We start from the raw sequence: 20830 nt of genomic DNA on the forward strand, positions 1-20830 counted from the left end.
TGTAATGTGTTCTAGGGTTAATAAATATTGGTAAATATTAGCACATATCGGAAAACACACACACACACACACACACACACACACACCTGGATACATCTGTGATGGGCTGATATCAACTCACACCTATGACCGAGTACTTGGAAGGGAGAAGTACTGCATTAAAGCAATGTAACAGGGCAGAAAGTACAGAACGGAAAGAAAAAAGTGAACTTCACAATCTTCCTGAGAAAATTAAGCAGTTTAACAGACATGGGCAGTGCAACATTCCAGAGCGGTGAGGAACGCCACGTGATCGTGTGTCAAACAACCATTTCCCTGAAAATTTCAAATGCAGGAATTTTGAAACAATGGCCGCTGCAGGCACGGAACAGACTGATATTCCTTCTGCACTCAAACTGCAAATTACTTTTTTTTTTAATTCTATTTTGAATTTGGTTCTTCAGAATTTCAAGTGATCACAGCGATCAGTGAGAGTGTGTTTCCTCCTACAAACACCACAGTTATCAGCAGAGCAGCTCTGGTGTTACAGTGCAGGGTCGCAAACAGATCTCAGCATCTCCACCTAGTGGAGAGTCATCAACACTGCAACAGTTACAGTACACAGCAATCCACAGGGACATAACTCCAACATTATTTCTCCCTCTTCTCCTGTTGAGGGTGGTGGGGGTGGAGCCTATCCCAGCAGCCTTCCCCCTGGACAGGTCACCAGTCCATGGCAGGGCCAACACATAGAGACAGACAACCATTGGCTCTCCCAGCCACGCCTACGGTCAATTTAGAGTCTGGATTAACCTGGTCCCTCTTGATGTCTTTGGACTGTGGAGGAAGCTGGAGTACCAGAGAGAACCCAGCAGGAACAGGGAGAACATGGAGACTCACCCAGAAAGACCCCGTGCTGCAGCCGGGGCTCCACCCACAACCTTCTTGCTGGGGGGCCACCGTGAGGACCACTGCTCCACCCACAACCTTCTTGCTGGGGGCCACCGTGAGGACCACTGCTCCACCACCTTACACAGCAACCCAAGGTGACATAAGTACTTGCAGAAAACTTTTAAAAAAGATTTTTAAAAATTAACATGTTGCCATCATGTGATGTAAGAGCTGCAGCTAAATTTTGATTAAAAATGCAGTTTTAACAGATTGAATAATGAACCACATCACATGTTGTTCTCTAATGTACAAATACATTCATAAAAGAAGGAAAGAAATACATTTATTTATTGAAATCAATACCAAGTGGAACTGAACTTTATATGTAGTTCAAGTATGGAGACGTAAAAGAAAATCATGCCAAGTTCAAGCAGCTGAGCTGCACAGTGACTCAAGGTGGGCCTTTCAAACTGATGAGATCAAACCAGTGTGGACAGAGACCAAACCATTGCAGAGGAATTCACGAAAACTTGAGAAGACACCAAGTGTGACTTTCCCACACTGAGCCATTAGTGACTGGACGGACAAACACAAGCAGCGGTCAAAGCCACTTCATCTTCAAGTTTATCAAACGTTCAGATGCATGAAGTCACTCAGACTGGGACTGCGGCACTAAACCAGGAAACAGAACAGAAAATTACAACCGTGAATCTCATAGAAACATTTCTTTCTATACATTTACAGAATGGTAAATATCCCCATCATCTCACACCTCAGGGTCCACAACAACATTACATGGCACTGCAAACCACAAGAAGTAAGGAACTCGATAAATAAAACAATGTTTAAAAATAAAAAATGAATGGAAACGCCAAGGGGAAAAAAGCCAATCACTGATCAACAGCCGAGACTCAGCTACGATTTATTTGGACTAAAATTCTAACCAGACAGAAGCACCACACTATCATACCAGTCACATGATATGACCATCCAGCTGCAAGTGACATCTGCAATCCATTATCAATAATATCAGCAGATGAAACCAGCCCTGAGGTGGAATAAATGATTAAATATGAGACAGGACATCAAATTCATCCAAAACACCTCATCAACTCTTTCCACTCATTAAATTGTCAGGCCGTCGAGAGCCATTAAGTCAGGTGATATCAGGAGAAAGTATGAAGGGATGTTCACGGACTGGTTTCACCCACACGGACTGGTTTGACACACACGGACTGGTTTCACCCACACGGACTGGTTTCACCCACACGGACTGGTTTCACACCCACGGACTGGTTTCACACCCACGGACTGGTTTCACACCCACGGACTGGCGTCACCCACACGGACTGGTTTCACACCCACGGACTGGTTTCACACCCACGGACTGGTTTCACACCCACGGACTGGTTTCACCCACACGGACTGGTTTCACCCACACGGACTGGGTTCACACCCACGGACTGGTTTCACCCACACGGACTGGTTTCACCCACACGGACTGGTTTGACACACACGGACTGGTTTCACACCCACGGACTGGTTTCACCCACACGGACTGGTTTCACCCACACGGACTGGTTTCACACACACGGACTGGTTTCACACACACGGACTGGTTTCACCCACACGGACTGGTTTGACACTCACGGACTGGCTTCACACCCACGGACTGGCTTCACACCCACGGACTGGCTTCACACCCACGGACTGGTTTCACACCCACGGACTGGCGTCACCCACGGACTGGTTTCACACTCACGGACTGGTGTCACACCCACGGACTGGTTTCACACCCACGGACTGGTTTCACACCCACGGACTGGCGTCACCCACACGGACTGGTTTCACACTCACGGACTGGTTTCACGCACACGGACTGGCTTCACACCCACGGACTGGTTTGACACCCACGGACTGGTTTCACACCCACGGACTGGTTTCACACCCACGGACTGGCGTCACACCCACGGACTGGCGTCACGCACACGGACTGGTGTCACACTCACGGACTGGTTTCACGCACACGGACTGGTTTCACACCCACGGACTGGTTTGACACCCACGGACTGGTTTTACACCCACGGACTGGTTTCACACCCACGGACTGGTTTCACACCCACGGACTGGTTTCACACCCACGGACTGGCGTCACCCACACGGACTGGTTTCACACTCACGGACTGGTGTCACACTCACGGACTGGTTTCACACCCACGGACTGGTTTCACACCCACGGACTGGCGTCACCCACACGGACTGGTTTGACACCCACGGACTGGCGTCACCCACACGGACTGGTTTCACACACACAGTCAATGCAGAAGGCAGGACAAGTAGATGGAAGAAGTAAAAGCTAACAGGAGAAGTTGGTTTGCCTGCTGTAATGCAGGATACACTCAAACCATCCCTGCATGAGTTAAGAAAACATGATACTAGCTTCTCTCTTCTTCTTCTTCTCTCTGCTTCCTGTACCCGGATTTGTTGGGGTTGGGCCTCACAAGGAGTGCCAAAATGTTGGGGCTCATAAAGGGGGAGAGGATTGGCGATATCTTAAATTGAACTGTAAAGAAAATAATCAATTATTAAATATGATTATTCCAATATAATCTATTAATGGGGCACCACCCTGGAATCAGGGAACAGCCAATCCTCTGCTATCGACCTCAAAGGTGAACAGGGTGAGCAAATTGTCAAATTTGCTTGGCCAAATTCAACAGCTATTGAATCAATTAAAATTAAACAATTAATTATTTAATTCAAATCAATTCCTATCAGATCTATTCAGTCTCAGTCAAATAGACGGTTTGATTCTGAGCACTGACCCAATCAAAGCAGCAATCAAAGTTCAATCCACACACAACCAGGAGTCGAATTGTTGCAAAATATAACACATTTATTTTTATTATTACATTATTTTTACAATATTAATTTTACAATTAACACAGCAATAATCAATTAGGTATAAGTTCACAATTACGGACTACTATCTAACATCTACTTCGATCAAGGGTGTGTGTGTGTGCGAGAGAGAGAGAGAGAGAGAGAGAGAGAGAGAGCGAGAGAGAGAGCGAGAGAGAGACAGAGAGCGAGAGTGGGTGCGCGTGCGCACCTGAGCGGGTCAGGGTAACTGACCCAAAATGGCGGACTGGGACGAGTAGAGCCAAGATGGCCGCCCTGACTTCCGCTGAGTAGGAAGGGGGGGGGGCAGGGAGGCTGCAGAGTCCTAGTCGCGAGTGTGGAGGTGTGGAGATTCGGAGCAGAGTGGGGGAGGAAAGGAAAGATCCAACCTTTCTATAGATTCAGATTAAATGGCGCGGACAAAGACAAAGAGCTCGCTCCCGCTCGCCGTGTGCGCGCGTACAGGTTTCGACCGAGTCTGGTCCGTGCGCCTCCACACACGAGGTTCCAGCTCTTTGGACTTCATAGACGGCCACCGATCCTGAACTCAGCTCGGTTGTGGAAACCAAACAGTGGGAACTCTTGATGATCAGAGCCGAGGGCCCGGCGGCCCGTCTGATCCAACAGAGTTAACACGGCACAGTGACAGTGATGAGAGCTCGGCGGCTCTTCACTCGCAGCGTTTACCGTCACACTCTTGCTACGATCTCTGCCCAGACACACTGATGCCTCACTGCCGTTGCTCCGCTCCGAGGCGGAGATGGAGGTGGCGCTTGCAGAGGGTCCGTTCCTTGGCTCGGATACGCGCCTCCGCGGTCGACCGGGTCGGGGAATTGTCCTGAGCAACACGTCCCGACAAAACTTCTTCTCCTTCTGCAGGGTGGAGGAGATCAGCGGGTGCGGGCTGTCTCCTTTGGATCCAAAACAAAGTCAAAAAGATAAAAAAAGGAGGGGCGCGCGGATTCTCCGTGTTTGGGGATGAGGAGAACCGCGGTCACGTGACTGAATTGACCGTGGAAGTCTGTGGACTGGACTCGTCCCGCGGGTTGTGGACTGCTGCTCCACGAACAAGAGGGGAGCAAAGGGAGACGTGTGGTGGTTGCTCCCTCTCGACAGACGCTTGGTGAAGTTAGCGTACCTGGGAAGAAGCGAGGCATTGCGGCAGTACGTCTGCTCTTATAGGTCCACCGCTGATGATGACGTAGCGGGGACCCCTGGGCTCTCAGCCAATGAGTGGTGGTTTTCCCCCTTGGAAGAGGGTTGCCACACCTCAACCTGGTGGCTGGTGGGAAAGTTTGTATTAGTCTGTGTTCTGTCCCATCTCCAGGTGGAACAGAGGGAGGAAGACAGTGGTGGACGTCAGCACATTGGGCCTGGATCCCAACAGCACGTTTTCACTTCCTGTTACTGTTGCTGAGCGTCGTGCTTCTCCTTGTTGCACCTACAGAAGTCTGAGCATCCCTGCCGATGGTAGTTATGCAGATTCACCCCCTGTTAAAACTGCATCGTTGACTTCCTCTAACGCGCGACTACATGGCAGCACAGGGCGACAGATAAATATAAATGCTAAGTGTCCCTACACAACTGGAGTCATATTAATGACGTGCTAACACGAAAGGGGACATTGCAGGGACAAGATTATGCCCCAAATAATGAAGAAAAGACAAACATTATGAAATAAACTTGAAGGAGAAGAGGAAGGCGAACTCTCACAAGCTAGCAGCGCTAGCAAGATGGAGGATGAGTCGGACGCCGACACGGGGTCGGGCCGAGAAGCGAACCTGGACTTGATCCTGACAGAGCTCCGACAAATCTGACGGGATTTCAGTCAACAACTAAAAGGCATGAGAGAAGACATTCGGAAAATCGACAAAAGGATGGAAGAAGCAGAGGACAGAGGTGACACAGCAGGGACCTTCAATCTTCAGAGGAGGTTTCAGCACAGCGAGCTAAAGTTCAGATGCAAACAGAGGCCAAGCTGGTGGATTTGGAGGGACGCTCACGACGTGACAATGTGAGGATCCACGGGGTTAAAGAAGGAGCTGAGGAGGGTGCGACTAATGTGATAGATTTTATTGAGGATTTGATAATGACAGGTCTGGAGCTCCACCATCCACAGCGCTAAACATCGAGAGATCGCACCGGGCGCTCGCCTCTAAACCCCCGGCCGGAGCTCCCCCGAGATCATTTGTGGTCAAGTTTTCAAGTTTTAGGATGAGAGAGGAGATTAGCAAACGAGCTGGCAGAAAAAGGGGTGTGATTTTCAAGGAAAGCGGACCATATAGACCATGGGTATGCACCAGAGCTGCTGAAGAAACGGAGAGCGTACATGGAAGCTAAAGCAGCACCAAGAGGAAAAAACATCCGATTTCAAACACCCTTCCCGGCCAGATTGAGAGTGCATTACGAGGCAGGCACGGTGACGTACAGCTCAGCCGAGGAGGCAGCAGCGGACATAGCGAAGCGTGGGATATCAGTGACAGTGCTGAAAAAACCGACGTCGCTTTTGGACCAGATTAACCGGATGACATGGCGAACCGTCAGCAGGCAGCGGGACCCAGGCAGGGCTTCAAGGAGCGGCTCCAGGCTCCACGCCATCAGGGTGATGGATAAGTACCTCCACTGCAGAGTGATTAGACTAAACAAGGAGACAGAACTGACCGTCGAGGACAGCGAGGATGTGTTTAATGACATCAAACTTTTACCTTCTTCTTCCCAATATGAGTGACTGTGCCAGAGAGTTACTTGCTAAGGACATATTAAGGACAGATACTATATCGGGACACTTTTACTGGACACTGTAGGCCTAAACATCAGCTTAAAGGTGAAGAGGGCTCTCTTCCCACTCTAGGTGCAAGAGACTTCCCTTCTTTACTCAGGTTCCAACTGAGTCACAAGGCCATTGGAAAGGCCTTCATTTTGGAAGTCAGTATTGAAAAATGTTTTCTTTTTTCTGTTCATGTGTAGTTGCTATGTGTTAGGGTTCAAGATGTTGCTGCTGCTCTTGGTAGCACTGGGGTGCAAAAGGTGATTCAGTCATAGGCCTGAAGGGAGTCAAAATATACTTCAAATTTCACAATGCCAAATATTCAGTCACTTAAAGTAGCGACCTACAACGTAGACGGTCTTGGAAATCCAATCAAAAGGAGCAAAATAATGGCAAAACTGAAAAGAGAAGGAATAGATGTGGCTTTCCTCCAAGAAACTCATCTAGCAAGAACCGAGCACGAAAAACTTAAGAGGAGTACTCCTCCTCCTGCAGTCAGGGTTCCAAAAGAGGGGTGGGAACACTATTGCTAATAAATGGATCTTTGAATGTTCCTGTGAAAAAAGGGACGTAGATGGAAGATTTCTACTGGTCCGGGGAAATCTGCAGGGTGTTCTGGTCACTTTGTTGAATATCCATGCCCCTCCAGGATCTGAGGGAAACTCTATCAACACATTTTTGATCCACTGATCTCAGAGGCACAGGGCATCCTTATTTGTGGGGGAGACTTTAATGTTCGACTTCATGGAACCTCAGATACATCGAAACCCTATTATTCAAAGATAAAAAGACAGTCAAAAACATAAAGGCAATGGCGGAGGAGCTCGGACTCTCAGACATATGGAGAGACCAGGATCCGACAAGAAGGGACTGTACTTCCTTTTCCCACCCACGCTCTGTGTAAATGCTAAATGGACTCAGTTTATAGAGCGCTTTTCTACCTTAGCAGCACTCCAAGCTCTTTACAGTGTCGTCTCATTCACCCGTTCACACACACACTCACACACTGATGGTGGAGCTGCCATGCAAGGCGCCAACCTACTCATCAGGAGCAATTATGGGTTCAGTATCTTGCTCAAGGACACTTGGACATGGTCACCGGGGTCGAGGATCGAACCAGCGACCCTTCGGTTGCTAGACGGCCACTCTACCCCTGAGCCATGCCGCCCACACTTGAGGATTGATTATTTTTTTATGTTCCAAGGAGATTTAGATAGGGTGATAAACTGCAGCACTGGGAGCAGGGACTTGTCAGAGCATGCACCAATTTTTATGGATTTAAGGTTTGGTTCTGAAAAGAAAAACACGATATGGAGGCTAAATACTGGGATTCTAAATCAAATAAGGGAACAACTCAAGACAGATGTTAAAGATTATTTTGAGACCAACGATAATGGGGAAGTTCCTCCACCGACACTTTGGGATGCAATGAAAGCTGTCCTAAGGGGGACAATTACAGGTTACTGCGCTAATCTAAAAAAGCAGAGGAAAGAAAAACTGGAAATTTTACAAACTAACTTGATGAAGTTAGAGAACATACATAAAGAGACTCTAAATGTAGGGATTAAAGAAGAACTAGACAGGATAAGGAACGAAAGAAATGAACTCTATTTAAATGACATCAAAAAGAAACTGATCTTTCTAAAACAAAGACACTATGAGGCAGGGCGGAGCTCCAGATCCCAAGCCAGATGGAAAGGAATTGAGGAGAAAGTATCCGGAGTTCCTATTCAGGCGCGGTTAGGAGATAAAAGACTAATCAATAAATGTATCATTAATAAATGGATCGATCTATCTCTGAAAGAACGGATAGATGTTATTACAAAAAATGACATGCTAGAGGAGATAAAAATTCTTAAATAGATATCGAAAAGATATCAAAAGAACAAATAGCACATACATTAAACAAAAATGGGGAAGAGAGACTTATAAATGCATCCCAGAGGAAGTTTGGTTTAAATACTGTGAATTTCAATGAGGATCTCGAGCTCATCTTGCTGGAGAACGTTCGGCTGGAAGAGTCTCTGCAGGTGCTTTGTTTCTCCTGTTCCGTTACGTCACGTCTCAGGAACCTCCACCTGCTGGAGGAAGTGCGCCTCTCAGAATGGCAATCACTCTGGCGTGCTTTGGGACTGTCCAAAGGTGCTCCCTTTCTGGCACAAGATTCACTCTGAACTAGAAATCATATTTGAGAAAAAAATGACTTTCACCTGGGATGAACTTTTGACATCAATAACCACAAACACTAGAAATAAGAAACTGTTTGGAATCCTGAGTCTAGCTGCTAAAAAAGCTATCACAAAGAAATGGCTCAAACCAGCTTCCCCAACACTTAAAGAATGTTGTGATGCTGCATATCAAATCTGTGTCGTGGAAAGAATGACTTTTTCTTTGAGGCTCCAGGACAGTGCATTTGAGGACATTTGGAAGAAGTGGGAAACGGAAATCTCCCTAAAAGGTCTGGCTTATGTTTAAGAGGGGTTTTTAGTCTTTTTTTGTATTTTTGTTTTTTGTTTTCTCTTGTATCTTTATATGACCCCCCGTGTTCTATTCTAATTGACGTTGTTATAGGATAAGTATTGATACTTCACGAAGAAACATATGAGAGAAGAAAAAAAAGAAAAATATTTAAAATAAATCGCATTGATCAGACTGTACAAATGAAAAACAAAAGAATGTAACCCATGAAGATTATATGTATGCTATACTGTGAACTTCAAAAAAAACCCTGCATAGTTAATTTCATTACTTGGGCAATCATATTCCTCCAGGCTCTGGCCCAGGAGGTGGCGCTGCTGCCACACCAGTTTAGGAATGAATCCCAAACCAGAAGAAGTTTCCATTCATTTGACAGCCGGATTCTCAAGCTGCGCTCCGATCAGCTCAGTACTCCCTGCTCCCTGTTCAAGGAACACCCTGCGTCGTCCAAGGTCCTCCGTTCGGAACACCCTGCGACGTCATCAGCGCATTCCTCACTTCCTTTGGTCTTTACTAAAATAAAACATTGCATGCGCTACAAAATAAAAGTGCCTTCACAGAATACACATAACGTTTCGTTTGACTTTTTATTGCAATGCGCTAAATGTCAAAAATGTTCTTGTTAATTAAACGTGATTTGAGAAATGTACGATTTGTACGGTCATTCTTTAAAAATTTGTTAAGCCGGTTCTTCTGTTGTGATGCTGGAAAGTGTAATAAGCCAATGTTTGTTCATTATACCTGGTATGTAATTAAAAATAATAATGATATGCTGAAAATTACGATTGGAGTGGCATGAAATAAATGTTGATGCTAGTTTAGTTGATGCTAGTTTAGTTGATGCTAGTTTAGTTGATGCTAGTTTAGTTGATGCTAGTTTAGTTGATGCTAGTTTAGCCGAATTACACGACACTTTACCGCTAAAAATGGAGCCTCAACTGGTTTTATTTTCTGCGCCGTACGGACAAACTTGTTGTTGATGTTGATAACCACAGTCTGGTACTGCGTCTCTCTCTCTCCTAGACTCAGCTGGTGTCCATCAGTCTGTCCATGAACCCCCTCACTGTCACAACCACACCTCCACCTCCTCCTAACATGTGGAACTGAAGCTGAACATCTGGTTGTGTTTCCACAGAACGCTTTTATCAGACCACCAATCAATCACTTTGGAATTTGGACTGATCAGCTACACTCCACTCAGGAAAACTGTAGTTTCCAGATGTTTGTCTGATCAGGCCACAGCTGGATTCAAGGAAGTGATTCCATTGACACTAAATTCAATGTCATGTCCCAGTAAAACAGAGGCCGCTGTTGTCCACCTTTGTCCCTCCCAAACTGATCATTTTATCCATAGAGCAGCAGGCACCTCAGGAACAACCCTGGACTCTACTGCCCCACTATAAAAGAAAATCATGAAACAAAGGAAACAACAATTCTGAAACCCAACAGCTGAAACAAAAACAAAAAAATCAAAAACTGGAGAGAATATGGCACTGCTCCAAACTGGAGGAGTCACTTGTAGTCTGGCAAGATGGCCTCAAAACTTTCTATACTCAGACGTGTTACTAACTCCTCTTCTTCTCCCCTCATCCCAGATCCCGGTGCTGCTGGAGGAGGCTCCAGACCTGAAGAGGCTCAAGTTGCCACTCCGTCCCCACTGATCCTGGATCTGCTCCACCTTCCTGCTGGTAAAGGAAGGTTCTGGTGGCTGCTGTTGCAGGATGTGCTGCTGATGGAGAATTGTTGGGTGGAGGTTCATTGAAGGAGGGAGGAGCTGGACCTGCTCTACTTGGACAGAGTCAGGACAGGACTTTGGTTGGGGTTTGGTGACACACTAATGAACCTGACTGGACTGTTGGTTCATATCAGGGCAGTGCCATCCATCCGTCTTCTACGCCGCGTATCTGTTAAGGGTCAGGGGAGTGGAGCCTATCCCAGCTGACATTGTGTGAGAGCTGGGGTTCACCCAGTCACCAGTCTGTCAAAGGGCCATCAACCTCTGAGCCAGGCTGCCTGGGTGTACAGGAAGTGGTTGATGCAAATCACACTTTCACAAAAGCAGAAGTTGATCATTTCAAAGTGGTGAGAATTGACTGAGCAGAACTCTGAGTCACTTCTCTAATTGGGTGATAGTGTAAATCCTTGGTCCGACAGCTCTTGTCTGCCAGCAGCACATCAACAGAATATCTCCAGCGATGGCAGAGGAGGAAATTAACTACGCTTCCGTTGTCTTTAAAGCCAAAAAAACGCCCCAACATGCAGGTATGCTGACTTTTATTGTCAATACGTCAAGAGGAGTTCCTTTTTGCATAAATCCAGAGTTCGATTTTTACTGATTGACAGGTGTAAATAATTACAATCCTCTGACTGATAACTGATAGGCAGCCACACATTGATTAGCTCAACCACTGTGAAACCCAGGAGTTAGGATGCAGACTAGCTTTTAGCCAAGTTGACACGTTTAATGTTAAAAATGTTACTGTTGATGAATGTAAAATGAATTGAGGTTTAAAAAATGAGATGGATGCATCTTGTCTTTTATGCAACTTATTAATCATCAACATATTTACTTAGATAAAGTGTGTGTGTGTGTGTCTGTATCTTTATATTACTTCATCACAGTGGAAATTTAAAACTGACCTCTGCTGTCAAGAAACAGTTTGCAAAATTTGGTGATTTCGACATTTTCCCAAGCTTCTCACCACAAAAGGCACCGGCTTCTTTTTTTAATTTCCTAATATGTACGTTTCAATTTGAGTTTTAGCCCGGTGGTGACAGAGATATCCTCAAAAAGACTGAATGCAGCAGTCTCAATGTTGACAATAGACGACCTCTCCTTTCACAGTGTTGTGTGTGGAATCGTTTACAAGAATAGATTCACATGAACACACCAAGATGCAATGACAGCAGGAAATCCACCAGAGTTATAAATCATGTGGCTGGAGCCCCAAGAGACGGATACTTGAAATACAAATAACCCTTCGAGTCCAACTGATCTGTCTCTGCTTGTTAAGAGAACGATGGGGTTCCACGCGACTGAGTTTTTCGTCTAGTTTAGTCCTCACCACGGTGGTCCGACTGCCTGCTCGATGGTAGCAGATTTGTCAGTTCCTGGGCCGAGCGCATACCTTCTGAGTTCTGGCTGTCATGAAAGACTCAGGTTCAGGTCAACCGATGACGTCGATGAGCCGACGATCTCAACCAGCAACTGTGTTTCTAGACAACGACAGCGAGCATCGCAGCGCTGGACCGGTGCTGTCCAGTCCACCGTTTCTGTCCATCCTTTGTGCAGCTGCCTGCCCACCCACAGCATTTTCAGCCCCCAGGCCCGACTCCACCAAAGCAGCCAGGGCTCCCCAACAATGCTTTTGGTTTCACCAGAGGTGTTTGAGGCGCATCCCACAAGCAGAACAGACGGCAAAAGGGTATTTCTGATAGAAGGCACAGGTCGTAGTTCTCATACGAACGGCAGAGAGAATCTGGTCAGCTCTAAACAATAAATCACCATGTTCACACTCCCGAGGCAGAACAGGACACAGCGTACTCAAGCTCTCCAAGTACTGTTGGGAGACATACATAAACCATGAGCCCTGCGAGGGCTGGCGACCCGTCCAGGGTGAAACCCGCCTCTCACCATACATCAGCCGGGATAGGCTCCACCATGGCATGTTCATATGTTTGTAGCATGTTTAAATGTTTGTAGCATGGTTGCTGTTGCTTGCATACAAACTATTACAGTTTGCTGATCAACCTCCATTTGTCCTGTGTTGAGTTAAAACACACAATTTTATAAATTTATACTGAGCCCCTTAATTTCTCCATGTGCTCCTAAATGTTTCAACAAAGGAGTTCATGTGCTCCTGGGGAAAAAGTACAAGGCCCAGTGGAGTATTTGTACACCCTCTGTCTCCTCTGACAACTGCAGCAGTGATATAAGTAGCACACACAACATCCACCCAAGTGGACCAGATCCCAGATACCTGGATGCCTCCACCTGCTTTCCAGGTGTCTTGTTGATGGTACCTGGGTCGCATACAGGGAGTTCTTGTCACTCCACTGTACCAGCTCACTTCCTCTGCCCTGCTGTTTCATCCATGTCCAGAGACAGAGCATTATTAGCCTCTCTGGGCCTTGTGATTGGAAGCCTATGCAGTAATCAACCTTGTGATCGTGACCTTTCAGCCACAACAGAACAAGAGGAAGAAACTGTGTACGAAGAGGTGAAAGTGAAGAAAGAACACCAGGGTGACAAGAGCGGTAAGTTGTGACCATGGCGCCCCTGGGAGCGTGTATCACTCTGCCTCTACCTCTTTCCTGATGACTATCACCATTCTCAGGAGTGAACTAATTCAGGAGACATCCTCGGCCACTGATGAAGCTTGGACACCAGTTAACAACGACACAAAACATAATCTGGAATCCAAACTTATTCAGCATTGTTGTCTAAATCTGAGTCTAATGAGTCAGTATGTTTTAGTGCCCACTGCTCTGCTGAGAGGAAAGATTAAAGTAACCTAATCCTCTCTTTGCTGTTCAGACTCAGAGGGGCTCTTGACAGACACGACAGGAAGCAGACTTCGCCACTACCAGCAGCTGACCTGCTGTTTGACCACTAGCTGTGTCATTCTGCTGTTTGGCATCATTGCAGTCGTAGTCCACCGTGAGTAAGACAGCCACCATTCATCAGCTCACGACCTGAGACACAGCGAAAAGGAACCAGAACAGTTCTGAGATATATACTGTTTATGTGTGTATATATACACATATACATATGAATACATAGATATAAAAATTCAAATATATTTGAGATATATGTGTACATTATTTATATAAATACATGTATAATATGTATATATTATGTGTGTACATATTCATATGCATTTGTTAATATATGTATATATGAGACCCTGCGGCAGTTTGACACCAGGCTATTAATTGGTCATTTATGGTGTGTATATATGAGAACTACACTGTATATATAAACGAATGTAATGTTCAATGTCATTCACATTCACATAAGAAAAATATAGAATTAATAACTCTGTTGAAGACGACGAAGCATGTAGATTAAAATGCTAATTCAAACGATGCTAACATGAATGTTAATATTGTAGAAAAACCAGTGAAACCAGTGACTGTCTGGTAGCCGTGGAGTCATTTTTCCTTTGGATGCATTTTTGTGGTGACGCTCAACCTTTGGAGATGAATTCTGAGTGACAGTATTGTTAGAATTTAGAAACATTCCTTGAAATTATCCGGATTTGTTTTGGCAATAATTATCCTGTTGGGAATTTTCCATGACAGCCCTCGATTTAACACAACTAGTGTTCCAGTAAAGTGTCCCAATGCAACAAATTCAAAAATCCTACAAATACTGAGGAAGCTTCCAACAATAGCAACATAAGAACTGAATTCCACCACTGATGTCCCTAAGAAGCTGATTTTGCCTTTGCAGTTTCTTCCCTGACTCAAGGGAGCGATATAAAGGATCTACTGGTGGTCAAACACAACCTGACAGACAACAACAACAAACTCAGCTCAGAAAATGAAAACTTGAGGAGAAACCAAACTGACCTGGCAGACCACCTTGGCAACCTGACACAAGTCTTTGCTGTCCTAGAGAGCAAGATCACCAACCTGACAGCTGAAAAACAGAACCTGACATCACAAATCACGCAGCTGGAGACGGACAAGAAGACCCTGACTGAGCAGATACGAGAGATGGAGGAAGAGCAGCTGAGGCTCAACGTGAGTCGAGCTCAGTGGACCATCAATGCCTACTGCCCAGCACAATCCTACAGAGGTATGTTCAGGTCACATTAATCACACCCAGATAATAACAATCATATTAGCACTGAAATGTTCATTGTTGGTGTTGCTCTCTGTTATTTCAGGTTGGAGGGAGTGTCAGCGTTGTGTGCCAGGCTGGTTAAGGGACCAGTCAAGCTGCTACGTGATTATTGATGGCTCCCAGGAGAGCAGAACCTGGGATGAAGCTCGAGAGTTCTGCAGACAAAGGAGTTCACACTTGGCTGTTATAGGAAATGCAGCTGAGAAGGTGAAGGACTTCCTGAATGCAATGAGAATGTATTTTGGGTCGACATTCACTCAGACTGTTTATTCATGTTCAACCATCAGGACAGTTGTACTGTGTTTCTCTTGTTCTCAGGCGTTCATCACTGATAACAGCTGGCGCGGTCAGGGAATCAGTGGCTACTGGTTGGGCCTGAGACGTCAACATGGCAGATGGACGTGGGTTGACGGAAGCAGTTTGACGGAGAGGTAAAAGACACAAAACTAAATGTTTTAAATCATCCACTCGGACGTAAGCGGCCTTGATCTGACCTGCATGTTCCTCCCTCAGCTCCTGGATTCAACCTCCCATCAACGGTCTCTGTGCCATTTCTCTCTCTGGCAGCCCACTGAGGGCTGTGGACTGTAGGGCCAGAAACCAATTTATCTGCGAGAGGAAGGCTTTATCTGTTTGAAAACTACAGAAGCCAAGTGTTTTCTACACATATAGAGGGAGACTCAAATCTTCTGTGCATGTGCACTTGCTCATCGACTAAATACTCAGAACCAAAAGCCAAGTTTGGGAATTCTATAAAGATTTCATAGTTTCTATGCTGGTTGAAAACTGATGTACTTTGGCTGTTCGAAAGAAAAGTGTACCACTGTTCCATTCTACCATTGTGCAAAGAATAAACCAACTTCCCCCCACAAGCAGCAGTGACCACTCCTGCACAGTCATCACCACTCACTGACCAGAGAATCGGTCTCTTTCAGTAGTTTTTTCTCACACAGAAGAGGAAGCACTTGTTGCAGAGACACTCAATGTGATGCATCTTGTGGAGGAAATAATCCAGACTTTGCAAGTTAACCATCGACAACACACCAATCAATCTGTGGAGGTCCAAACTTAAACACTGTATGTGAAAATGGAGAGTTGGAAGTGGCTGATTAATCATTTCACGATAATCAACACAAACCCAGCAGGTCTATTTAATCCTACTTTCATAGCAAAACACACACACCCACACACACATACACACACACACACACACACACACACACACACACACACACACTGTGTAAGAACCCACTAACGCGGAAGACGCTTTCATACGTCCGTGTCATACGTGTTTGAGATTAATAGAAACATTACCCGCCCGACCACCCCTCCCTCCGCACACGCACGCGCACGCGCACACACACACACACACACACACACACACCCACACACACATACACACACACACACACACACACACACACACACACACACACTGTGTAAGAACCCACTAACGCGGAAGACGCTTTCATACGTCCGTGTCATACGTGTTTGAGATTAATAGAAACATTATCCGCCCGACCACCCCTCCCTCCGCACACGCACGCGCACGCGCGCACACACACACACACACACACACACATTTCTTTCTGGTGGCCACAGGTGGCGCTAATTGCCTTTTATCACTGGCCGTCACCTTTGGTCCACCTGCAGAATCTCCGCGACCCACTAGAGGGCAGTGGCGCACACTTTGCTTGACGACTGCATGGCTGCGCTTCTGTTTTTGTTGTTGGGATGTTTTAGTTTGTTTATGGTCACTCAAATCAAATCTGTGTGATATATACATTTCTGCAAATGAATAACAAATTTATTAAATCCACCTTTTTTAATCTGGGGCCCCTTTAGTAATTTTCTTGCTAATAAAGTCTTGTCACAATTGGTGGGAGCACCTGGGGATGACCCAAAAGCAGCCCCCTGCAGTTCATGAAGAAAACGTGTTTACTGTCTGGTGCTGAATGATCAGGATCTGATCTATGTGTAGTGTACAGTTGCAAGTATGAGCTGGTCGGTCTTTTACCCCCCGTTCATTTATGTAGTGTGTGTATGATTATTTCATTGTGTATTTGAGTTTTTTTCTTGCTTTTCTCTCTAGTAACTCATCTCTATAGGTTTATTGGTGCTGTTCTTCTATTGTGACGCGTGGTCGGGTTTGACAGACATGGGTTCTACATGGTTTGGGGCAGAGTTCTAATTCCCAGTGGTTCTACTTATGTGTTATTATGACTGGAAATAAAAAAGACACTGTTGGGGGGAAAATAAACTTTTTAAAAAAATCATTAACAGAAAAAAATCCATGTTGCTGGGGGGGGGGGGGGGGGGGGGGGGGTGCTGGAGCCTACCCCAGCTGGCTGACTTTGGACGAGAGGCAGGTTCACCCTGGGCAGACGTGCAGTCTGTAGTCCATCCATCCCTCCACTCATTTTCTGTACCACTTCTCCTGTTACGGGTCGCTGGGGGGGGGGGGGGGGGGGGGGGGGGTGCTGGAGCCTACCCCAGCTGACTTTGGACGAGAGGCAGGTTCACCCTGGGCAGACGTGCAGTCTGTAGTGTTTGTGGCAAATATCTGAATGTCAACATCACACAAATTTCCTCACCTTTTTTATTTCATTTCAAGCAAATTGAAAACATCATCTTTTATTTTATTGACCGACTAAATTGACGTAAGTTTGTGATTTATTTCCTGTCTTAATGTACAGTTAAAGTTGGCGTTCTGAGTTTGCTTTTGGTGCCCGTGGGGTTTGGTGTTGCTGAGAGAGCCATTTGTAGTTTTCGGCTCTTTCATCACCTTCTCTTGCACGAGTGTTACTTCACTATGAAGGCTGTTGTCAGTTCGGTTGTTTGTCTCTCAGCAGGATTGCTGAAACACGACCAGGCTGGCACACATTTAACTGAGGGACACGGAGCGAAGAAGTAGGAGCCAACCAGGACTGTGACTCACTTCGATGTAAATCCAGAGGATCGAGACCCTTGTTTGACACCGTCACAAACGTTTTGACATGCTTGGATATCCACTCGCAACGTGCTGACTGAACGACTTCTGACTCTTCCTCCCGTCTGCAATGAAAGTACAAATCAGAAATCCTTCTCCTTAGTCTTCCTCGTCAAACCTGATCCTGGATCAGTTGCCTACAAAATCACTTCCAGTGCAGGGATCCTTTCAAATAAGAGTAGCAATGTTTTACTATTCCGTTTTTTTTTGTGGTTTTTTTGTCAAAGCAATTTTAGACTTATTCTGAAAACCTTTGGACTGAGGACAAGTGATTCTGTTGCTACTTTGCTGTTGGCAGCTCAGCTAACATCCCGTCCTGTGTATTCTCACATTACATGGAACATCCTGGTCTCAAGGTGGGGATTGCTGCTCTCTGAGTTCAAGACCATCATTTGACCCAGAGAGAGAGTTCCCTGACCTCTGACATCAGTGTCTGAAATCTTTTGTTAATGTCTCGTTCTTTGGAAAATTACAGCAACAGTAGGACTGTAAACGCACACTGTCTTGACCAAACATCTCTGTAGCAACGTTAAAGCAGAACTAAAGATTCCTCCTCTGAGAAATAAAACATTTTCACACTGTTCACTTCATCATTTCCCTCGCAGCTCTTAAAGAGGAACAGAATGACAGACACACCTGCCACCACTGCCCAAAATCCCAGTGTTTCTTTGCCTGCAGGTAAGATACTTCCTTTAAACTTTATGAAAAAGGCAACGTTGTTACCTTTCATTTTACGCAATGCTTTAAACTTATTCTAAAAAGTCTGGATCTGCTTCATTGACATGGTGTCATGAGATCACTTGTGTTGTAATTTGGCGCGATACAAACACACGGAGCAAACACAAATCTGTTTCCCGCTTCAGCTTTTGTCATGATGACTTCTCCTCGTCTGCTCCACATGTTGGAAGTGACCCTGCAAATATGAGCCTGTTTACCTCTGCAGGTACTCAAGCATTCATGTTTCCTCCGTTTCAGATGAACGTGGCCCAGACTACATTAATGTAGGCGTAGGTGTGAGACCACGCACCTCAGGTACGTTACAAACACAATGTACTTGATAATATCTAACTCTGCTACACCTGACAATTTGTCCCAGTTGAATCGATGGGAAATAAAGATGCAAACATGAGCAGAAGACTGACAAAGAACCTGCTGACATGTTTCCTCTCAATCTTTCTTTTCTTTCAGACAAGAGGCCCAAATCCTTGGATCAGTCTTTGGTGGTCGTAGCAGTGGGCTGGCTGCTGCTGTCTGTAACACTCGGCCTTCATATCCACTGTGAGCCTCAACTCAGAAACTGAACTGAGAGCAAAACTACACACGTCTGTGTTGAAGCTCTGCTGGAATGAATCCTGTCCCACACTCGTTGGGCCAAACAAAAGAAAGCTGACAGAAAATAAAGTTCACATTTCTGCTGGTTGACGTCAAAATCCATTTTTTTCATTTGTTGAGCAACAAAGAAACTGTTACAAAGGCTAAAGCTTTCATGTGTACTTGATTTCAGTTACCTCCGTCATTTCTGACAAAAACGCCAAGGTGACGGCAGAACAGCAAAACCTGACATCACAAATCACGCAGCTGGAGACGGACAAGAAGACCCTGACTGAGCAGATACGAGAGATGGAGGAAGAGCAGCTGAGGCTCAACGTGAGTCGAGCTCAGTGGACCATCAATGCCTACTGCCCAGCACAATCCTACAGAGGTATGTTCAGGTCACATTAATCACACCCAGATAATAACAATCATATTAGCACTGAAATGTTCATTGTTGGTGTTGCTCTCTGTTATTTCAGGTTGGAGGGAGTGTCAGGGTTGTGTGCCAGGCTGGTTAAGGGACCAGTCAAGCTGCTACGTGATTATTGATGGCTCCCAGGAGAGCAGAACCTGGGATGAAGCTCGAGAGTTCTGCAGACAAAGGAGTTCACACTTGGCTGTTATAGGAAATGCAGCTGAGAAGGTGAAGGACTTCCTGAATGCAATGAGAATGTATTTTGGGTCGACATTCACTCAGACTGTTTATTCATGTTCAACCATCAGGACAGTTGTACTGTGTTTCTCTTGTTCTCAGGCGTTCATCACTGATAACAGCTGGCGCGGTCAGGGAATCAGTGGCTACTGGTTGGGCCTGAGACGTCAACATGGCAGATGGACGTGGGTTGACGGAAGCAGTTTGACTGAGAGGTAAAAGACACAAAACTAAATGTTTTAAATCATCCACTCGGACGTAAGCGGCCTTGATCTGACCTGCATGTTCCTCCCTCAGCTCCTGGATTCAACCTCCCATCAACGGTCTCTGTGCCATTTCTCTCTCTGGCAGCCCACTGAGGGCTGTGGACTGTAGGGCCAGAAACAAATTTATCTGCGAGAGGAAGGCTTTATCTGTTTGAAAACTACAGCTGGACTTGAGAAATGTTATCATTTCTATGAAAGTATTATCTACATCGATGAGTGGATGCATTTGGAGGGGTATCGGTCAGAATTTCTGGACATATATATCTGACAACTGATATATCTCTTACAGCTCTGCTCAAGCTGATTTGTTAACTAAAGTTTTTGTGGGAAAAGAGGAAATGAAACATTCGGGATAATTTTTGTAGATTTAAAAATCTAAATCCTTATAGACTGGACGATTATCATTACGATATCTCAGTATCATTAAAATATCTCTGTGTTTATCTATGTGTGTATTTTTCTGTAAAGTATGTTCATTACTTTTCTTTTCTCTATTTTTATTCCATATTTTGTATCTATTTCACGCCAGGAGAACAGAGCTGAGAAAAATGTTGCTGCGTTCCCATGTACACTGAATGCTGAAACGACAATAAAGCATCTTGAACCTTGAGTCTTGAGTAACAACATTCCAGGCAACTGATCCTCAGCATCTGCTTTCATGAACTGTCAATGTGATTCTCCTCAAACAAGAAGAAGTGGACAAAACAAACGTTGGCAAAGCAGCTTACAGGTGCTTCACCGT

General features: G+C 45.5%; 2 protein-coding genes across 3 annotated transcripts; both read left to right on the forward strand.

Annotated features, from left to right (window-relative positions):
- The first annotated feature begins 11115 nt into the window (after positions 1–11115).
- Positions 11116–17111, forward strand: LOC147252800 (NKG2-D type II integral membrane protein-like). 2 transcript variants are annotated; one of them, XM_086217051.1, is made up of 7 exons: positions 11116–11278; positions 13199–13273; positions 13554–13676; positions 14472–14819; positions 14911–15074; positions 15186–15298; positions 15381–17111. In XM_086217051.1, exons 1-7 carry the CDS (start codon positions 11212–11214, stop codon positions 15502–15504), a joined length of 1014 nt encoding a protein of 337 aa, XP_086073177.1. In that variant the 5' UTR covers positions 11116–11211; the 3' UTR covers positions 15505–17111. The 2 variants fall into 2 exon arrangements, with proteins under 2 accessions (XP_086073177.1, XP_086073178.1); XM_086217052.1 differs by having other exon boundaries at positions 14637–14819.
- A 476-nt stretch (positions 17112–17587) lies between these two features.
- On the forward strand, positions 17588–20667 carry LOC147252801 (C-type lectin domain family 10 member A-like). Its single transcript, XM_086217053.1, has 8 exons — positions 17588–17932; positions 18462–18534; positions 18832–18888; positions 19045–19134; positions 19361–19558; positions 19650–19813; positions 19925–20037; positions 20120–20667. The coding sequence occupies exons 1-8, from the start codon at positions 17927–17929 to the stop codon at positions 20241–20243; spliced, it is 825 nt and encodes a 274-aa protein (XP_086073179.1). The 5' UTR covers positions 17588–17926; the 3' UTR covers positions 20244–20667.
- Positions 20668–20830: the final 163 nt, after the last annotated feature.

This window comes from Aulostomus chinensis, chromosome 11 (genome assembly GCF_037954235.1).
Source record: "Aulostomus chinensis isolate RoL2024-O1b breed Wild chromosome 11, RoL_Achi_v1.0, whole genome shotgun sequence".
In the NCBI taxonomy this organism is placed as follows: domain Eukaryota; kingdom Metazoa; phylum Chordata; class Actinopteri; order Syngnathiformes; family Aulostomidae; genus Aulostomus; species Aulostomus chinensis.

Bases quoted from the DNA above. Each gene is read 5' to 3' on its own strand.
- LOC147252801 (XM_086217053.1), top strand. The intron at 18,535-18,831 runs GTAAGATACTTC...CCTCCGTTTCAG, and splicing joins CAGTGTTTCTTTGCCTGCAG to ATGAACGTGGCCCAGACTAC. The intron at 19,559-19,649 runs GTATGTTCAGGT...CTGTTATTTCAG, and splicing joins CCCAGCACAATCCTACAGAG to GTTGGAGGGAGTGTCAGGGT.
- LOC147252800 (XM_086217051.1), top strand. From the start codon at position 11,212: ATGGCAGAGGAGGAAATTAACTACGCTTCCGTTGTCTTTAAAGCCAAA. The intron at 14,820-14,910 runs GTATGTTCAGGT...CTGTTATTTCAG, and splicing joins CCCAGCACAATCCTACAGAG to GTTGGAGGGAGTGTCAGCGT. The intron at 15,299-15,380 runs GTAAAAGACACA...TTCCTCCCTCAG, and splicing joins GGAAGCAGTTTGACGGAGAG to CTCCTGGATTCAACCTCCCA.